The 20508-nt window shown below is 39.0% G+C and overlaps 1 protein-coding gene across 2 annotated transcripts; it reads right to left on the reverse strand.

Annotated features, from left to right (window-relative positions):
• Window positions 1-5936: 5936 nt before the first annotated feature.
• On the reverse strand, window positions 5937-20393 carry LOC139138724 (aldo-keto reductase family 1 member A1-like). Of its 2 annotated transcripts, none has more exons than XR_011553662.1 (7): window positions 20067-20393; window positions 19201-19352; window positions 11898-12093; window positions 10154-11376; window positions 7453-7740; window positions 6951-7034; window positions 5937-6658 (listed from the first exon to the last, which is right to left on the reverse strand). XR_011553662.1 is itself a non-coding variant. In XM_070707235.1 (7 exons), the coding sequence occupies exons 1-7, from the start codon at window positions 20268-20270 to the stop codon at window positions 6590-6592; spliced, it is 978 nt and encodes a 325-aa protein (XP_070563336.1). In that variant the 5' UTR covers window positions 20271-20393; the 3' UTR covers window positions 5937-6589. The 2 variants fall into 2 exon arrangements, 1 of the variants encoding a protein (XP_070563336.1); XM_070707235.1 differs by having other exon boundaries at window positions 7453-7525; window positions 11177-11376.
• Window positions 20394-20508: the final 115 nt, after the last annotated feature.

Consider the following 20508-nt stretch of genomic DNA (forward strand, 5'->3'; position numbering starts at 1 on the left):
TCGTAAATTACACCATGCTGATTTTTTTGCGTACCTGGCGGTGGTACTCTCGAGGAAAATGAGCATCCAAGCGCGTTCCCAGAATCATTTATGTTTGTTATCATTATGGTTCGTCAAGACGATAAAAAAGAGCACTTTTTCTAAACTCCTAGCCACTGACATGACTGAAAGGATTGGCATGCCTAATGCACACTGCAAACGAACGAAAATGAAATATTTGAGTCTCCTGTTTTCAGAGTTGATTCAGACTAGTACAGGGCATCCGATATGCATCAAGCTCTAAATGACAACTTTACAATAAAATGCTATCGTACTTTGTCGTATATATCTTCCTGTCCCATATTTCGCAAAGTCGAGGCTTATTGTCGAAAAGTCCCGGAAAAAGTGGTATCTTGAAATATTGCGGAACGAGCCTGGATACCACCTGAGCCATTATTGTAGTGCCTCCACAAGGAATTGGGACGCGCTATCAAAGAAAACTGCATATCTTACAGTTAGGCTATTAACAATCGTGGTTACGTAACCGTTACCATTACATTTTAAACAAATTTAGATAAAATATAGGGATTTAAGAACATGCTAATTACAAGCTTGTTCGTCAGGAGAGGCAATCTGAGCGCAAAATGTAGAGTTAAGATAACAATCATTAATGTGTATTTAGACATTTATTGACCAAAATGGTGCAATGTTTTATTAAAATATCAAAAAAACCTCAGAGGCACAGTTATTGGTCGATGACGCACCATTCGATGGTTAAAACTCTAGGCTAAACTGTAGTCTGGTCACCCTCAAACGAAGTCCATACGTGGCACCGTTTCAACCGTGTAAAACAAATGTTATGTCATCTGTCAAGGTGAAATTACAGTCTTTTAGTTTATCTTAATAAATTTCTAAAAAGTTTGCCCGTTTATTTCCAACATGGCGTTGCAGGGCATTACACTTTGCCTATTCGATCACACACACACACACACACACACACACACAAACACATATATATTGCTACTAGTTTTGGCGTGTTTGTTATAAACAGCGTTTTCTCTATCTAACACGTTGCCCATAATATTTCTATTCGTCTATGATGTGCCTGGCTTAATTATTCCCGTTTACTAATCACACTATTTAGTCCCCAAACACATATTAGACAAGTTTTAACCATGACAACCTCCTTTGCCCATTTTGCTTTTTACAAACACCTCTTTGTCCTTGGTCAGTGACTTTGAGAGTTCAACGAAAGGTCATTTCATTAATTTTCGTCGTAAAAGCAATTTAATATGACTGATCAGCCATTAAGCTGCCGTCGCTTTTCAAAAAAAGTCGCTGCAAACAACCCTGAAAGGCACGTCGGCCTCCGTTTTATCACACCAGCAGGACATAAATTAAAATTCAACGACGCTGTAGCAGTGTTATGAAGTTGTCTCTATGCTTCAAATACGGAGTACGAGTGACTTAATGTTATCAGGAAGTTAACGACGAATTATATTTATAATTACTTAATTACTTGAAGAAAAGAATTTTCCGCTTGCTACTCGACTTTCCTCCTCTTGTGTGTGTGTGTGAGAGAGGGAGAGAGAGAGAGGAGAGAGAGAGAGAGAGAGAGAGAGAGAGAGAGAGAGTGGTGCTGTCTGCCAGTAGGAGTGCATTACTCTTTGTCCATGAGTATGTCTCTATCTATATCTGTGAGCAATTTTCTTCATATGGACGCAAAGTACAATCAAGCTAGAAAAATACTACTTGTGAACAAGAGCAAAATGTGATCTAGTCGCGGGACAGAAGCCATTTTATTGCACGTGAACACCTGTGAGAGATCTGAAAGTTCTTCGATGAGGTTTGTACTTGCACACTGTATATATCCCGCGACAAATCGGGCAAATTAAATACGATGTAATCTTGTTTTATATTCATCATTTCTTATTTTGTTTTAGTGTATTCAAAAATGGTCACAAGCAGTGATAGATAGATACACATATATGAGTTGCAATGGGAATACATGTATTACACATTACCAGTGTCGTCGGTGCAGTTCCATGAACAAAGTACCTGTACCTATCTTCAAGTTGTGAACAAGGGGAGAGGGTATTACTATATACCTTTTACGATAGACATTCATAGGTGTACAAATCTTAGCGAACTGATTGGCAAAGAGGCCATAACTATATTTTTGAGTATATTTTTCTAGAAACTGACTTTCCTATGTAAAACATGCTATGTTATCAATTTTAAAGCCCGATATCAATTTTAAATCAGGCTATCAAGTTGAAAATAGTAAGTGTTCCAGTCAGTCATTTATGACTATGCGGTCCGCTACGTCATCAAGTTACCATAAAATTTTACATATAATAGCCCACACATGGGACTTTGTGCCTAAGGATAGCTGAACATTTACCGGAGTTAAGGAGCGCAAAAGGTCTCCTGCCTGCAGACTGCATACATGTATGATAGTTCGTTGTTTGGGCTGTAATGTTTAGATTTATTGGCAAATGACGATCATGTGCTTTATTTCCATTTTAGAAGAAAATCCGTTAAAAATGGCACGATCTTCATCATTGAATGGTACATGGGTATATTTAAATCACTGTTTGTGTTGTTTATCAGTTTCGTATACCTCATAGTTTTCTAAAAACTAAATTTCCTATGTAAGACATGTAATGGAATATTTTTTAATCCAAAAGTTGTCAAGCTGACAATAGAGGCGGTTCATTTTCTGTCAAATGATGACTTTGTGGCCAATAACGTCATTAACGAGTTACCATAAGAAAGACGTTCAGTTATACATAATTACGTTCCATCAATACGCACACCTTGATGTAAGGGATGGACCATTAGACCTTGGGAGGGGGGTGGTCACAATGAAATTGTGAAAATTTTTTTTTTACTAATGTAAATTTCTGAAAATTTTTTTTTCCAATTGAGATTAGCTGTGCAAATTTTTTTTTTCAGAGTAAATTTTCAGATTTATAATTTTTTTTTGTTCGTCGCTGTCTGAAGATAAAGAGGGCAAACATGTGGTGCCAAGCACCACAAGCGGCCACGCAAGCGGTCACTGGGAAGAGGTCAGGAGAGGGGTGTCCCCCTGCTGCTGTAGGAGCTTTTGAAAAATAGAGATTAAAATGGTGTTATTTGGTGGTACTTGGGGAGTATTTTTGCGGGGGGAGGTCAGGAGGGGGTGTCCCCCTCCTGCCGTTGGAGCTTTTGAAAAATAGAGATTAAAATGGTGTTATTTGGTGGCACTTGGGGAGTATTTTTGCGGGGGGTGGTCAGGAGGGGGTGTCCCCCTCCTGCCGTTGGAGCTTTTGAAAAATAGAGATTAAATGGCGTTATTTGGTGGCACTTGGGGAGTATTTTTGCCGGGGGAGGTCAGGAGGGGGTGCCCGGGGTGCCCCCCTCCTGCCGTTGGAGCTTTTGAAAAAATAGAGATTAAAATGGTGTTATTTGGTGGCACTTGGGCAGTAATTTTGCAGGGGGTGGTCAGGAGGGGGTGTTCCCCCTCCTGCCGTTGGAGCTTTTGAAAAATAAAGATTAAAATGGTGTTATTTGGTGGCACTTGGGGAGTATTTTTGCGGGGGGAGGTCAGGAGGGGGGTGTCCTCTCTCCTGCTGTTGGAGCTTTTGAAAAATAGAGATAAAAATGGTGTTATTTGGTGGCACTTTGGGAGCATTTTTTTCGGATTACACATCTTCCTCTGAAACATGGTCTTCTTGCTCCTGAGTAGCTTTGTATAGTTTTGAAAATTGACTATTTTGGTTTCCTGGCTTCCCTTTCTACTGCGTGGTGAAATGCCTACATTCACCCCACCAACATCATGCATATCTCATGATTTACAATTGATTTTGACAAGCTGAGAAGCTAAAATAAGCTAAATAATATAGTTAAATTTGCATATTTGTGTTTTTAGAGCAATTGTTGCCCTTTTTTGATCAAAACATCTATTTCTCTGTAGCAGCATGTCCAAATTGATTGGATGTGTATAGATGTGTTGAAATTTCAATATTTGTCTTTTTGGGCAATTTATGCCATTCATGGTCAAAAATCTGTATTCTCTGAAAGGGCTTGTCCAATTTCTTTGAAATTTGCTACACAAAAACGATTAACCATGCAGATTTATTCAGTATTTGCTATCGAGAAACTTTCAAAGTTCAACCCTTTTATGTGTTTTGTGTTGGGATTTGTTGGATAGATGGCATTCTACGTAGTGTATTGTTGTATGTTAAAACATGTGTTGCTGTTGTTATTTGAGGCTGTTTTTTGAGAAAAAAAGAATTGAAAATGCCTTTTTTAAAAGCAAAATAATACATAATGACTTGATATGTTGTTTTATCATTGCCGTGTTTCTACTTGTTCACCCATTCTTGCATTCATCATTGTAATAAAATGCTGTGAAAAAAATGAAACTGATGTGGCCTGCATCTGTTTACCTTGATCTTAAAAGGCAAATACAACTTTCTGTCTTGACAACCATACCATAGTTTCAATGTTTTACCTAGTGTACCTGCTTGGTTTGTACGCAGGAAACAAGTAGAAAACAGGCTCTATAATTTCATAATTTTCAAGTGATCAGAATACAAAAGTCCTGAAAAGATAAGATAATCACAACTTCCAGTATAAGGGATACAGTCACTCTAAATGTATAAATTAAAATCAAAAATGTGCCGGGAGGATGTATTAAAAATACAGAAAGTTGCTTACTGTCGGTAAAATCTAAAAAGTATTCAAAATTTAAAAGACTTTTGCAGATTTTTTTTTTACGCCTTTGTCTTCTTATTTTTTTTTTTTATTTTGCAAACTAGTTTGAAGATTTTTTTTTTCCTAACTTTCTGCTCTGAAATTTTTTTTTTTTCTGTTTTTGACCACCCCCCCTCCCAAGATCTAATGGTCCGGCCCTAACGTGATTACTACGCGTCGCATACGTGTATCACAGACATTCGGAACGTCAAACAACTTTCTACACATGCTTGTAATTACGCTTCGTAACTTTTTTATATTTTCTTGATGTTTATCGTAAATTTAGACACGCAACCCAGTGTGAAGTGTCATTGTAAATTAGCAGACACCTTTGATATCAGAAAAATTCGCATAATTTCCACCAGTACAAGAAGTACTTGCAATGATTTGCTGACATGAACAGAATGTTGTAGTCTCATATCCACTTTTTATTTGACACCTTCACAAAGATTTCTTTAAACCTCAAGAGCGACTATATCAAAGAAAATAAGTGGATTTGATTCAACTAAACCTTTACATTGAACCCTATGGAGAATGGACGTTCGATGCACGAGGCATGCAATCATATGGGGCGCGCCACGTTCGAAATGTAAGGCATGTAATAAAGGCGAATTTATTCTCATCGGTTATCAAGTGCATCAATATCAATATTTCTGTCAGATATTAGAAGAAAGTAAATCTCTTAAACAATAAAACTGACTCAATTTTTTACCCAATCCGATAACTGCAACTGATCATGGTTGTGTTCATCAGTTATTTTTGACAGCGATGTTTTACCCACATTTGTCACTTTTTGTCGCCAGGCTGTGCAAGTTACGTACTCTTCTATCGCGTTTTAGATGTCAAAGTAGCCAGGGGTAACGATAATATCAACAGCCACGATCTGTCATAATGTGCCAAGGGTTTTAGTTTGCCAGTTTAGCAAGTTTTCATTGTCACTATACAAAAGCAGTTCTCAATCTGCCATGTAAACATTATTTCGGTGCACAAATCAGTGCCACAAACCCATGTTTATGGTAGTAAGTTACCGAGAAGGACTTCACTGGACGCATTTCCAGCCTTTTAATTTGCATATCAGTATTACTGACCATTTTATAGGTTTTTTTACTATCAACGCTCTCTCTCTCTCTCTCTCTCTCTCTCTCTCTCTCTCTCTCTCTCTCTCTCTCTCTCTCTCTCTCTCTCTCTCTGAACAATAAACACGACATCACAGCAAAGAGTAAGTAACCAATTGTATTAATATTCTTAAAAAAGCGCCATAAAATGTCTTGGTATAACTGAACCATACCGAATATAATAACGAATAATAATTATAACAATAATTATGATGCAATAATAATGATATAATATTATAGTAATAGTTATAATACAAATAACTCTCCATGATATGTGTAATGTCTATACCTCCACAAGACAACAAGTACCCATCATTGATTAAATAAGTATGACAAAGTTGGCTGTTTGGGAAATAACATGAAAATAAGACATATATACACTAGATTTGACAATGACCTTGAATAATGCCGATTTGTCTAACACTTGCCACTACCATGATTCACACTTTGCCGGAGTTGTTGTTAAACAGAGAAACTAACTGTAACTTTTGACGATGCTTTCGTTATTCTTCTTCTTCTTCTCTAGATCTGAAACTATGCGATCGCATTTTAGCCTTGCAAACATAACACATAATCTACAATATGCGATGTCATGGATATATTCTAGTCCGAGTGTAGTCGCTAACGACGACGATGGAATATCATAGTACTCATGCTATGTAGACAGGTTGAACACAAAACATGCAGTCTGACATGGTTTTGGGGGGTAGGACATCGGTATGTGGAACTTCGAAAGAATGCTTGGTTTCTTTCGATCAGAAAGGTTCGTTGAAGGGATAGAGTGCCACGTGATTATCACGTACCACAATGTTGTCCTCGGAATCCTAGAGAAAAACAAAACAAAAACAAGTACACGATTTTGTTAATTTTCATGATTTTAAGCTTATCGAGGAACACATAGTGCGCACTGATAGCAAGACAAAGGACAAACACTGATCTGTAATTAACATCTCGTCGGATGTAAAGTCTTATTTTGAACACGGCTATTGGACGTGAATACAGTCGCATTACTTTTGCTATTACATGTACACTCAAAATGTAAACATGAGTTAAGTAACCTCTTAGAGTTAGTATAAGCAGGGTAAACGTTTTCAAACATATTTTCCGTCTACTCACTCTTTTAAAGGGCTCATGCATTCTCCTTTCAGGGTACGATTCAAGAATATCGATGTCGCTTTGATCGAGGTCAAAATCAAAGACCTACAAATTAAAGTATGCAAAGTGAAATACATGAAGATGAGTTAATTGGCAGAAAAATACTGCAGTTAAGGCGGAGTGAAATTTAATCGTCGCCATGGTATTCTGCTTACAACGATGGAAACATGAAAGGGTGCATGGTAATATACAAATTTCGGATGACTTTTTTCTCGCTATTGTCAAATCCTATTCAAACAAACGACTGAATCCTCGACTTATTACCTGAACACTGCGTCAGTTTTTCATGGTACCCTCTGAGCACAAAAAACAACTTATAAATAATAAAATTTCCCTGCCCGCTGATGATAAATCTATTCCAGGCACATGATTTTGTTGGCGGACACCCTATGCTGTAATCTTCTCTGCTGCTGTAAATGACTTGATATGTTTTGTATTCTTTGACCATTTCGTCACTACTTACCTTGATATTTTCGATTATCCTGCTTGGAGTGACGCTCTTTGGAATGGCAGCAACCCCTCTCTGAGTTTGGAACCTAACATAATAAAACTTCTATAGTAACTGCTCTGGCGAAACAACGATTCTACTAAGTGCTTACGGGGAAATCATGGGGTAGTTGTGTAGATTATTGACTGTAACACAAAGATGACGAATCACTCGGCAAGGTCGTGATGACCCTTAAAGTGCTGTAATTTGACCCTTTGAGTGCTGTAATTTTTTCCAACCAAAATTTTATTGCAACATTTTTCACTTTAGTCTACGTACACCCACGAGCGAATGTTTCTACAGCAGCTGAACACATATCAAATAATTTACAGAAATTGGAATCACTTGCCCCGGATGCTCCGAAGTTTGTACTTGGTGACTTCAATCATTGTGACTTTAGAAGAGTGCAAAAAATATCCACCAATATGTTTCGTGTCCTACTCGTTTTGATAAAATACTTGATAGATGTTATGGTACAGTTCCTGACGCATACAAATCTTTTGCGTTGCCCTCTCTTGGATCTTCAGATCACAATGTTGTAATGCTTGCCCCTATCTATAAACCAGTCATTAAGCGGATTCGTAGAGTAACAAAACTGTGAAGAACTGGTCAGTAGACAGTATTTCTAGCTTACAGGCGTGTTTCGAATGTACTGACTGGGAGATGTTTTATCATTCTTGTATCGATTTTAATCAACTTGTCGATGTCATTTCTTCCTATATTTCATTTTGTGCGGATTCTGTTATTCCTACGAAAAATGTTAAAATTTTCCCCAATAACAAGCCATGGGTGACCAAAAAATTAAAGTCTATTCTCAACCAGAAGAAGAGAATCTTTTTTCAGGGTACATCAGGCGAGAAGCAGTTGATAAACAAAGAGGTCAAGAGAGCGATTAGGCAGGCAAAGTTAGATTATAAAAATAAAATTCAATCAAAGTTTCTTTCTGGTAACTTTCGTTCTACTTGGCAAGGTATCAAGCATATGGCAGCAGTAAATAAGGTTACTCCTTCAGAGTCAAAAGTTACACTAAATAACTTAGACTCAGCGGCGCTGCCAAAGGTCCTGAACACATTTTTCACTCGTTTTGAAACAGAGGATTTTTCATCTCAAATCTCAATCTAAAACAGTCATTATCTCCTGAGTTAGGGATGTCTATTGAGACAGAGAAAGTAGCTAAAACTTTAAAATCATTAAATGTGTACAAAAGTCCAGGTCCTGATTGTATTTGTGGTCGCACCCTGAAGTTCTGTGCTGATCAGCTTAGTGTAGTCTTACAACACCTTTTCCAAGTTTCTCTTGATACAGTTAGTATTCCTGCCATATGGAAAAATTCTATAGTAGTACCAGTCCCAAAGAAAGCTAACCCTAAAGAACCCAATGATTTTCGACCTGTTGCTCTTACTTCCCTGGTAATGAAAACATTTGAGAAAATAATTAAGTCCATTATTCTGACAAAAGTTGGCAACAAACTAGACCCCCTACAATTTGCATCTCGACCGGGAAAAGGTGTTGAAGATGCTAAGCTTTTCATTCTCAATACACTGTACAAACACTTAGAAAAACAGGTGCTCATGCAAGAATCCTTTTCGCAGATATCTCCAGTGCTTACAACACAATCCAACCCCACATCCTTGCAGAAAAACTCTTAAAATTTAATTTTAGCAATCAACTTGTACTTTGGATTATTGACTTTCTTACAAATAGATCACAAAGGGTGTTTGTCAATGGTATTTTGTCAAGTATCATTCAAACAAATACAGGTTCTCCTCAGGGTTGCGTTCTGTCTCCTCTGTTGTACATCCTTTATACTGACGATTGTAGAAGTACACATGAAGGTAGCCATCTTGTTAAGTTTGCTGACGATAGTGCTCTGCTTACACTTCTACAGGGATCAGAATGTCATCATGGTCCCGCTCTTAGTGAGTTTGTTGAGTGGTGTGATAATTCGTATCTAAACTTAAATGTTAAGAAAACTAAGGAAATGATAATTGATTTTAGGAGGCAAGAACGCAACCCTCTACGTCCATTGTTCACGATCAAGAAGTCGAGATTGTTTCGAAGTATACTTACCTTGGTTCAATATTTGACAACAAATGAAATGGGATCATAACACCGATGCTATACTGAAGAAGGGGCAGCAAAGATTGTACTTTTTAAGGAAACTGCGTTCATTCATGGTTGATAGACAAATTTTATCTCTTTTTTATAAATCTTACATTGAAAGCGTTATCTCATTTTCATTCATTTGTTGGTATCAAAATCTGTCTGTTAAAAACAAAACTTCACTTGATAGAATTGTTTCACTTAGCTCAAAACTAATTGGTATACCCCAGAGAAGTCTTTCTACGTTTTATAATCAGCAAGTACTCAGGAAAGCCCGCTCAATTCTTTTGTCTAGTGATCATATTTTATCAGCAGAGTTCGACACACTTCCCTCTGGTCGGCGTTTTAGATACCCGGCTTGCAGGTCAAACCGGCGCAAGTTGTCATTCATTCCAACCGCTGTGCGGCTTTTAAATGATTCCTAAACTGTTTTTGTATAGTCCTGCGTCTCCTCCATTTTGTAAATTTGTATTATATATTTTTGATGTTGTATTTGAGCCACGCTTTTAATTGCCCGTGTTTGGGATAAATAAAGTTCTATTGAATTGAATTGAATTGAATTGCAACATTTTACCATTTTTTTCATTTTGTTGTAATTTTATTGATAATTCTGGACCAAATGGACATCAAATTATATTAGCTACAGTTTTTTAGCAAAATTTTGGCAAAAATCTGAAAAAAATTGACTGGGGTATACGTATATTTTATAATGGTGACAATAACTGACTGAGGCCCTCAAAGGGTTTACATAGTACAGTGCGTAGACTAGTATACCGGGTAAGCAGAGGGAAACATTTGTGCGCACTGATACATTCTCTAGGCAATGCAGTATTAGTGTTTCAGGAACAGGGTATACCTAAATACACAGTAAGTGTCGCCGTCACTACTTTTACGTGTTTCCCAGCTTTACATGTGCAACATTATGCAAAACGATACATCAACCGACCAAAGATACACAAAAAAGGCAAATATTTCAAATATTGTTTGTTCAAACTGAATACAACTGAATTCAATATGTAAAGAAGAAATGTAATGTTTATAAATGTGTATAATGATGATGAGGAAATATGTAATTAAAATAATATCATATAATTTAAATGTTATAAAATTAAAAGATGACGTAATTTTGCGATGCTTATATTCAAACGTTGATTATCTATGTTCGAATTCCTGAGATTATTACAAGAGTTCTACATTAGGATGTATGGTATTTGTCGCTATAAAAACAAAATTATTTATTATACTACCGTGCTCCAATGTAAATGCAGAACTGCACACTACATTACTTTTTCATCCGGAATGGAGCTAGAATAATTAAATCGTTCTATTGACGATCTCCACTTTATAAGCATTAAACGGAAAGTTACGAACATCCTGCTGCAACTACAAGTGTGTGTTTTACGCTCGCGGAGGTTGAAGTTTGCCACACATACAGGCACGAGTAGACAGGATAAAGACGTTTTATAAGTGGTTTTAAAACTTGAGAATGTGGATAAACTAAGATAGATGTATGGACGGAGAGACAGACAATGACATGAATGATAGATCGGTAGCGTTTCTCCCTTTAATATGCCTACACTTTCCCATTATACTCCACCTTATCATCACTTGTGCTGGTGTCCTGCCATGCTTTTCTGCTATTTTGAGAACTTTCTCTTCAGACAGCATATCTGGGTCACCAGGGCGGTGCCAGGTCCGGTGCCTGGATCCGAGACAGCTGTGTGCAGTGACTGCAATTTTCCTTTCCTTGCAAAATTGAATCAGATTCTTCTGATTCAGATATGGGTGACACTCTACCTGTAAACATGGTATAAGAAACCATTATTCTTTTTCATCCACCATACGGTGAAACCATTTTTCCCTTTTCAGAGCACCAGTTTATGCGCGTGAGCGAAGGAGCGCCACCACACGGCTGAATCTTTCTGTCACCTCGTTGAGTGCGTCGCCTGGCGCCTGCACCACACAGAGATCTGTGTGTTGTCTCATCTTTTCCAGAAAAAAATTCGTGTGTTCACAAAAATCCTAGCCGTAGAGTTCCCGAGCAAAGTCAATGATTCACTATTTGTTTTCGGTAAAAATACAAAAATTATTTATGAAGCCGCGGCTTCCTTTTCTTGTTAACACATAAATTTTGACAAAATGGGGAGGGGAGGGGGGGGGACTTAATCATTCTGGAGTTGGTGAAAAAAACATAATGGCAGCAATTTCAAACAGCGGTATGTACCTAGGAAAAAAACAGCGGAACCACCCCGTTACGTTTGACAGATGATCAGGCCTGGCGATCCCGGTTTTTTCCCCTCCAAGTTTATCGCTTTTACCTGTAAATTGGCAGGTGCTATCTTTCCTCTTCTCATGACGTCAGATATTTGTTTACTGTTAAAATTAGAAAGGCCGATGGCTTTGCAGAGTCCTTCGTCAACAAGTTTTTCCATTTCTGCCCACGTTTCCATGTAATGCACATCGGTGTACATAACTGTACCATCGTCGTAACGCGGGACTATTGGACCAACGTCACTGGAGTAAATAAATAGAAAAAAACAGACATTAGGATCCTTCAATTAAATTCTTTGTTTGCCGTCTTCGACCTTGTCCCTCAGGTCAAGAAAAACCAAACAAACAAACATACAAACAAATAGACACGATGTTACTACACTAATTTTCAACCGTTTTTGGGTTGAAGTAAAGAAAATATATTTTTTATTCGTCGTGCCTTAAATACTGTTGTTATTTTTTCTTATCATTTGGCGTGGAAAACTCAACCGCCTGTTGATTGCAAGCGAAGAATTTTGAGCGCTAAATTATCGTACCTCACGGGTCTTTTTTTCAATTTATCACAGAAACACTGTAAATACTCGTGCCACAGTTTGAATTACATTAGTGTTGTAAGCTTAGCCTGGTCCCCTGATCAATTACTACCGCTGGCTGCGCTTCCTACGAAAATAGGATCAGGTATGGGTTGATGTTTCAGTCAGAATTTTGACTGCATATTAATGAGTCACCTGACAAGATCATGTGATCACATCTGTACATTTGCAAGCTCGGAAATGACATGACGAAACATCGAATGTTGAAGTTGTTTGCACAGCTTCACTTTTAAGTCTCCGACTATGTTCTTCTATGATGGTATTGAGTGGTGAAATGGCGATTATGATGTTTTTTTCAGACTTGACCTGGTGACCATGGTGACCTTCAGCATCATGTGCGGCAATTACTCAAAGTTAAAAGATTTTTTTATTTTTCATTCAATGTTGACATAGGATGCATAGTTCGGAAACTATGGAGGTAAAATTATTCCATGGGCATACGACATCTAAATTCGAAGGTAGCTCCAAGTTGGTAATAAATTCAACGCAATCACTGCACTGAGTCTCGTATATTATTGACCAATGATAGCCATGCTTTCAATAGCCCATACCTTTCCCTATTTTCGTTCACAGTGCAGCCAGCAGACTATTTTACGCTTTGCAGCGCCATCACCGTTCGAAGTGAGTATTGGTAGGTTCCACTGTACATGTGTTGGCAATCAATCATCCATTAATTGTCGGCCCGCAGTCCCTTTTCAGTGCTAACACAAATACTCAGTAACTCATTAATGTACAAAATTGTACACATGTTTAGTTGTGTACGGAAACGACGCATAGTCCGTTCTCAGAAATCACGCAACGCGTTTAATGAGATTTGAAACGGTGCAGCAGATGATTTACAGTTTGGTTCAATAGAGTGATTGTGTAAAAGAAAGTCATTTCAGCATAGTTTTGACGCATTGATGTTAATTGGTATTTGAAATGTTTTGACTGAGATTACTGAATACGGTCCTTCGCGGTCTTCACTCTTCAAGTTAATACACTGCTACAATCTGATTAAAATCAGATGTAGAGTACGGCGACGTCTTCTTATGCGTACGCTGTATTCTCTCGCTGTCGCATAAGAAGACGTCGCCGTACTCTACATCTGATTTTAATCAGATTGTACACTGCTACAAAGTGAACTTTCTCGGTAGTGGATATGCGCTTGCGTTGAATTATTTCTCCCCGTATATCGCCATGACTCAAACATGTACACTACATCGCGTTCAGAAGTGTAAGCAGTCGCGATATTGCGCAACTATATCGCATTCACTAAATCAGTTTATTTTTTATTCTCAGACTTGGACCGAGTTTACAGAGGTTTGCCTTTAAATTCGGTGTGGATTATCGACGTCAAGCTATATTATAGATTCTTTTAGCTCTATGAAACAGCAATTTTTGAACATACTAATATGTGGATATGAGGGCCAGACGAACGTCTGAGCATTTCAACTTGTGAAATGATTAATTCGGGATCACACATTTAAAGGGAAAGAGTCGTCGGATCTGCGCCTGTGCGAGTTTTTTGTTTACTAAAACAAGTTTGTGGTAATGAACTCATTGACGGGTTTGTATACAAGTATTATTGACTGCCTAGTGGGATTGCATGCGCAATTTTCAACAAGATAAATAATAAACGTGTGCCGAAACGTAAAATGGCGCCCCTGTGCAAATATAGCAAAAACAGTGTACATCGTGCATATATGCATTGGAATTTTCACAGAAACAACAGTTGTCCAATGTAGTGCATAGTGCTGAATGTTTTCAACTGGGACACCATATGCTTTGTATTCTCTGAAATATTACCATTTTTTTTGAAAATGGCGGGAAATCAAAATAAAAATTTACTTGTCCAATTTTTCACGAAAGAATGGATTTGTAAAGCAGTAAAAGACTATATCCTGTAAATGGGTAGAATTTAAAGAAAAAAAGAGAAAATAGGAAGCCTTTTCTAGGTCAACAAATTTCAAGAGTTATAGCTAGTGGTGCTTTAATATTCATTGAAAAATTCTAACATTTTAAATGCTTGTATGTTTACTTTCTTGGAGTTTAATGTATAAATAATAACAGCCATTTCCATCGTACCTTCAAAGTATTTTTGCAGTTAAAAGTTTTAACTTAACTATTACAGAAAGAAAAAATAGTAGTTATAAAGAAATCTTTTGAAGCTTCTGAAAAATAATGTGCTTATATCATACATCAGCGCTATGAAGTTTTGATGAATGCCATTGCACTGGGCCAGTATCCCATGTTTTTCTAATGACCTAGGTGGTATTTTTAATGCTCATGCGCAGACTCAGTAGAATTTACACCAACAACCTACGCCGGCGAATTTTTCAATGTGTTCTGAAAGCTGAATTTCTCGATGTCAAACTCGCTCTAATTGCTTCTTGACAGTCATTTTAGAATGGAAAAAATGGTTGCCACGGACAGTAATTTTTTGCTTATTGACCCAAAAGATAAGTCACTGTTCATTGAAAATTCAAAGATTGGACCCATTGACACCAAAGCTTGCCCGTCACTTTCATTGCTTGCAGTCTTTCCAAAATGCCACTCGCAGTCACTGAACATAACATTGACGAGTACCTTTAAGTAAAGTCCCATTTTGGTGCTAATTTTCGCTACCGGACTCTATTTTTACAGTGTTACAAACGTTCGTACAAAGCACAAAAATCACAGTGTCTCTCTTTTTATCGTGTGACACTGTTACCTAATAGTTAGTGCATGGAGGTAGTAGCAGCTTTTCATATGCAAAATCAGCGTACGGTAATTAACCGGTGTTATTGCAATTCTTTTCATCAACTCTTCATGCAATTTTATGAAAAATATTCAGTCTGAAAGGAGCCTATGAAATTTGCATAAAAGTTCGTGTTGTAGAGCCTCGTTTTCGTTACGCTGACCGCCACTGCAGTGAGGGATAAAATGCGGCGAAGGGGCGGGCTTTAAATATCGACGTGAAGCAAAACGTACAATAGCTAGAACTATAATTTTTGCTTTCAGTTGTAGCATACATACTAATGATCTGTTTTCCTAGGGTTAACTCACAAAAGTTGAGAAGATTTTATTTAAATCGCTACAAAGTGGGTGGCGAGGTCGACCCGCCAAATGCGGAAGTAAACTTCACCTTTTTCGTAAAACAGCTCGATAATGACCTTAGAGGTCATTATCTTAGAGGCCAAGCCGAAAATTTCAGATAATATTCATTTAACTATTATCAACATTTGGTGAAATTTTCATGACCATGCGACCATGGACATGTATTTGCGGCAGTGTTGAATGTTGGCATGCAGTTACCATATCGCTGTATACGTAGATCTCGAGGGTCTATGAGTATACGAACACCCGTCACGCTACGTACACTCCACGCTGTTTACTGCGACCAAACCACTTGTCGTTCACACGGCGCGGGCGTTACACGATTAATCTTTCATTTTTTTCAAAGTTTACTCCTATAATCGGGTCACTGATGTAATATGTAAATGAAGTATATAATTAATGTCACATTATGACCATCAATACTTTAAAAAATACCAAATTTTTTGCTACTAAGGGCCTACATGAGTTATAAAATGTGCCATGTCTAATTCGAGCACGCACCGTTGCCGGCAATGCTAGCAGGGACGGCCGCAGCGCGCAGCTGTTCACCGGCTAGCGGCTGCTATCATTCTAGCCGCATCTATTGTATAATATTCACGTACTCGTGTGCGGGATACAGGGTAGCCGTATTTATCCACGGAGATTTTTTGCGGCCGATGTTATTTCCTACAGTTTTTGTATGATTGCTAGCTACTAGAATGCGAAAACGGAAAAATATCTCATAAACGAAACAGCACTGCTAGTCAGTACGACGGGTGTCTTTCACTATACTAAGTGTACGGCCGCATACAGTGATAAACGCACAGGGAACTTAGTAATCTTGTTGTTGTTGTTGTTGTTGTTGTTGTTGTTGTTATTGTTGTTGTTGTTGATGGTGGTGATGATGATGATGATGACGATAATAAAAAATATTAAAAAACAATGTCTCATTCCTTGCTGTTGTTTGTCGATGTTGTAGATAATTGTAAAAGAAAACTGTAATCGTGATCAAAAAACGACGTAGGTCGCCCAACGTCACTCCCGTCCTATTATACAACCAAGGGTGGAATCGAGATGCCCCTGATCAAGGCTCATCAGCCACCTTCAAGGCCCAGAAAAAACACCCCATTCACGAGCGATCGATTGAAATGTGCTATCATAGGCACTGAAATTTATCTCACTGACCTAATTTGGGCTTCACTTGAACTACCGACCTGCAAAAGAGTGGAAAAACGGCGATTTCCAAGTCGTACCCGGTCAAAATCGATCACATTTGAACTTCCCGGTCGATGGTGATGGGTCTGTCATCGCTGGGCATTTAAATTGACCAATTGGGGGCACTGTAAAGGCTGCTTCGGCCAGCCGATTGTTTATGTTTCAATGCTCCCTACTCGTACGCGTACGTGTAACGTTCAAAAGTACGCAAAAAAGTAGAAAAACCTTCATAGTCATGCAGATAAACGGAGACTTTCCAACTCTTTGTCAGGAAATCTGCCATTTTACGTCAGGATATACTGTCGATAGTTAGAGCGTACACTTCCGGGTATTTGACTTTCCCCCGTTACAAGGTACAAGCGTAATCAACATCCGGGCTCGTACTTGAGCGAGTGTACATTGTCGTTGTGAATGAGTATTCCAGGTGATAGTTTACAGTAAATGACGGGTTGATTTGTCATTGGTATCCATATAAGTATTATTCTACAAGAATGGAAATTGAATGAAGTTGAGACGGCGAAGTTTAAACTGTAGTGAAATTTTGCGTTGAGACAAGCCTCCTCATGTATTAGTAATGGCAGCTGGCCGAAGCAACCTTTACAGGGCCCCCAATTGGTCAATTTAAATGCCCAGCCATCACCATCGACCGGGAAGTTCAAATGTGATCGATTTTGACCGGGTACGACTTGGAAATCGCCGTTTTTTCCACTCTTTTGCAGGTCGGTAGTTCAAGTGAAGCCAAATTAGGTCAGTGAGATAAATTTCAGTGCCTATGATAGCACATTTCAATCGATCGCTCGTGAATGGGGTGTTTTTTCTGGGCTTGAAGGTGGCTGATGAGCCTTGATCAGGGGCATCTCGATTCCACCCTTGGTTGTATAATAGGACGGGAGTGACGTTGGGCGACCTACGTCGTTTTTTGATCACGATTACAGTTTTCTTTTACAATTATCTACAACATCGACAAACAACAGCAAGGAATGAGACATTGTTTTTTTAATATTTTTTATTATCGTCATCATCATCATCATCACCACCATCAACAACAACAACAATAACAACAACAACAACAACAACAACAACAACAACAACAACAACAAGATTACTAAGTTCCCTGTGATAAACGTAGCCCTTCTATCGCGGTGTCACCGTAGTGTTTTTTTTTTTCCATTTGCGCTGTCCACGACTTTACCGAGAAGCCAGCCAGGCAGATTGTGTTGGCCAGTGAGGTAACACAAGCTTGCAGTCTGGCTTCCTCGTCACAATCGTGCAATCATTGAAAACATAAATAGAACCGAAAAAATCTGCTAAGTTAGCCGGTTAGGACCGAGAAAGAGCTGAGAGAGTCTACGTGTACACCTCACGCTGCGCTGTACGCTGGTCGCCATGTTAGATTTAACACATGAACGGCGCTGCATAGTCAACTTCAACGAGACGTGTTTCAAAAACGGAGGCTTAAGCCACTGAGATTTTTTCAGATCGTATGGACCTACTCAAGATACGTCTCCTCCCTACTTCTCATGGAAATTTGACTTTGGATATGCTTTTGCGGCAGTGTTTAGTGAACGGCATTTTCGGTCGCTCGAAAACCATGAAAATAACGCTAACGCAATACGAATCGATAAAACCCCACAAAAATTCATCGGCGAAAACTGACTAAGAGTACAATTCAGCCGCTAACTTGAAACAGGACGGATGCGAAACGAAGGCTGAGATATCTGCGGATAAAATTCTGGCGAAAAATGCCATAACCGTCACTCACTGGCTAGAGGGCGCTGTTCGAATTTGAACTAAATCCCTAATTATGCATGCAAATCATGAATGAAGTACCCTCCTTTCAGACTGTATTGTGCAAATGTTCACAATGGCATATTATGAATACTATTTGCTGTTTAAGTCCGCGTTCCCTCACCAGAAAATCACTGTCGTGGACGTGATTTCTGGGCAATTATTTTTTTCACTTGTCTCGTCGGGTAAGTTGCATCGGAGATCCACTTGCTCGAACGCGACTTTCACTGGCCCCGGGCAATCGGGCAACCGTCAGTGTCTTTCCCTGAAAGCACAGGCGCCACCGTAGTCAATAATAGCGCTTTCAGTGTAGTAGAAAGGGGCATGCACCGAAAGCGTTATCGACTACGGTGGGTGGTGCCTGTGCCTGAGAGTGGTGGAAGCTTTCTTCCCCTCCCCAATCTACTGACATGACATGTCCTATGAGCAAAGTAAATGTCATCAACAGTGTTTGCCATCATAGCAACGTTGTAGCACGTGAAAGAACGATGCAGTCCGCTCTATTCCTCCGTGTATAGACGTTCTGCAAGACGACGTAGACGTCCATGGGTCCATGTATGTGGCTGGCATGACACTGCGTTGTACATGTTAACTTTTCCAAAGTCAATCCCTGGTATAGACTTTCGGTTGCAATGTCATAGAAACTTATTGTTTTCCTCAATAAGAGACGGTCAAAACAAAAATCAAAAAAACTTACGCGAATGAATACGGCCAGTGCATGAGATACAGGTCGAGGTAGTCCAGATGAAGATCTTTCAAAGACTGCTCAAATGCAGGTCGCACGTCCTTGGCTGCGTGCTTTGTGTTCCACAACTTGGAGCATATGAACATTTCTTCCCGCTTGACAGTCTGTGACAAAGAGGGCAATCGAAAACACATGGAATACAGCAATTTTATAAATAATGATCAGTATCATTGACAATAAGTAATATTGATTTCGCTTCATTCGCCGGATTACACAAAATATTTATTCTGGGACTACCTGTTCATTTAAAATCGTGTGATCTTCTGCAGCACTGTGCTGTGGCGACTACAGTCACGATGATCGCTCTTCCTCTATTATCGTGTGCACAGATCGGAGCCAGCGCGGGCTTAATAGACAGGTAACTCAGAGTGGTCTGTCTGAAACTTTGCAGAGTGCACGAGTCAAAGTTCAAAATAAAACGTGGCACATGAAAAATGAATTGAGTGTTTTTTATTATGAACAAAATTTATAGGGGCGAGGCTCTACTAACAAATCTGGGTATAATATTATGTAGAAATATGTATGCGTCATTGGAAGCGAATTTCATCGCCCGATACAAAATTTGAACTCGAGAACCAAATTCCTGAACTCTCTGGGCCTCCGTGTATATCATACAATCAGGTCATTCAGAGGGCAGACGACATGTCAGCGTTATTTGATCAGTGTCGTGCGATCATTTATATACTACTTTAATTTGTTATGAAATATTAGTCGTTAACTCCAAGGTCACGTTTTCATGTAGCTTTAGCCACTGCGATACGAAAACTGGCCAGCTCTAATATAATCGTGACCGAGTGTCAATAACGCCGTTATCTTACCGATCCTATCCGTTCCTCAAGGCCGGCGCCAATGGCAGCTTCATTACCATAAGCTGCGGCACAATCGATCTGTCTGTAACCGTTGTCTATAGCTACTTTCACTGCGTCGCCTACTCTCTCAGGTTCGCTTTTCCAAGAACCCAGTCCAACTAACGGCATCTTATCCCCGGTATTCAACGTCGTAGTGGTTGGAGCTGAATTCATTCTGAGACTGGTACTGCAGGTACAAAATGCGATCCCCTTAAAACACGGCCTTTCGCTCCAAGGCTATACCCACGGACGACAACATAATTCAAGCACAGCGACACGTTGCCAACATAACCTTTGACCTCGAAATCGATAAAACCCGCCAGTCTGCTAATAAGAAACAGCCACCTGTTGCAGCGGGGTCGCAATTTATAAGGCGACCTCACAATTTTCAAAAAATTAAAGCTTATAGCTA

The sequence above is a fragment of the Ptychodera flava genome, chromosome 8 (assembly GCF_041260155.1).
Source record: "Ptychodera flava strain L36383 chromosome 8, AS_Pfla_20210202, whole genome shotgun sequence".
Classification (NCBI taxonomy): domain Eukaryota; kingdom Metazoa; phylum Hemichordata; class Enteropneusta; family Ptychoderidae; genus Ptychodera; species Ptychodera flava.

Coding starts and splice junctions, on each gene's coding strand:
- LOC139138724 (XM_070707235.1), bottom strand. CDS start 20,270: ATGAATTCAGCTCCAACCACTACGACGTTGAATACCGGGGATAAGATG. Junction 11,377..11,897: donor TAGCACCTGCCAATTTACAG/GTAAAAGCGATA, acceptor CCATGTTTACAG/GTAGAGTGTCACCCATATCT. Junction 6,659..6,950: donor TGCATGAGCCCTTTAAAAGA/GTGAGTAGACGG, acceptor GTTTTTCTCTAG/GATTCCGAGGACAACATTGT.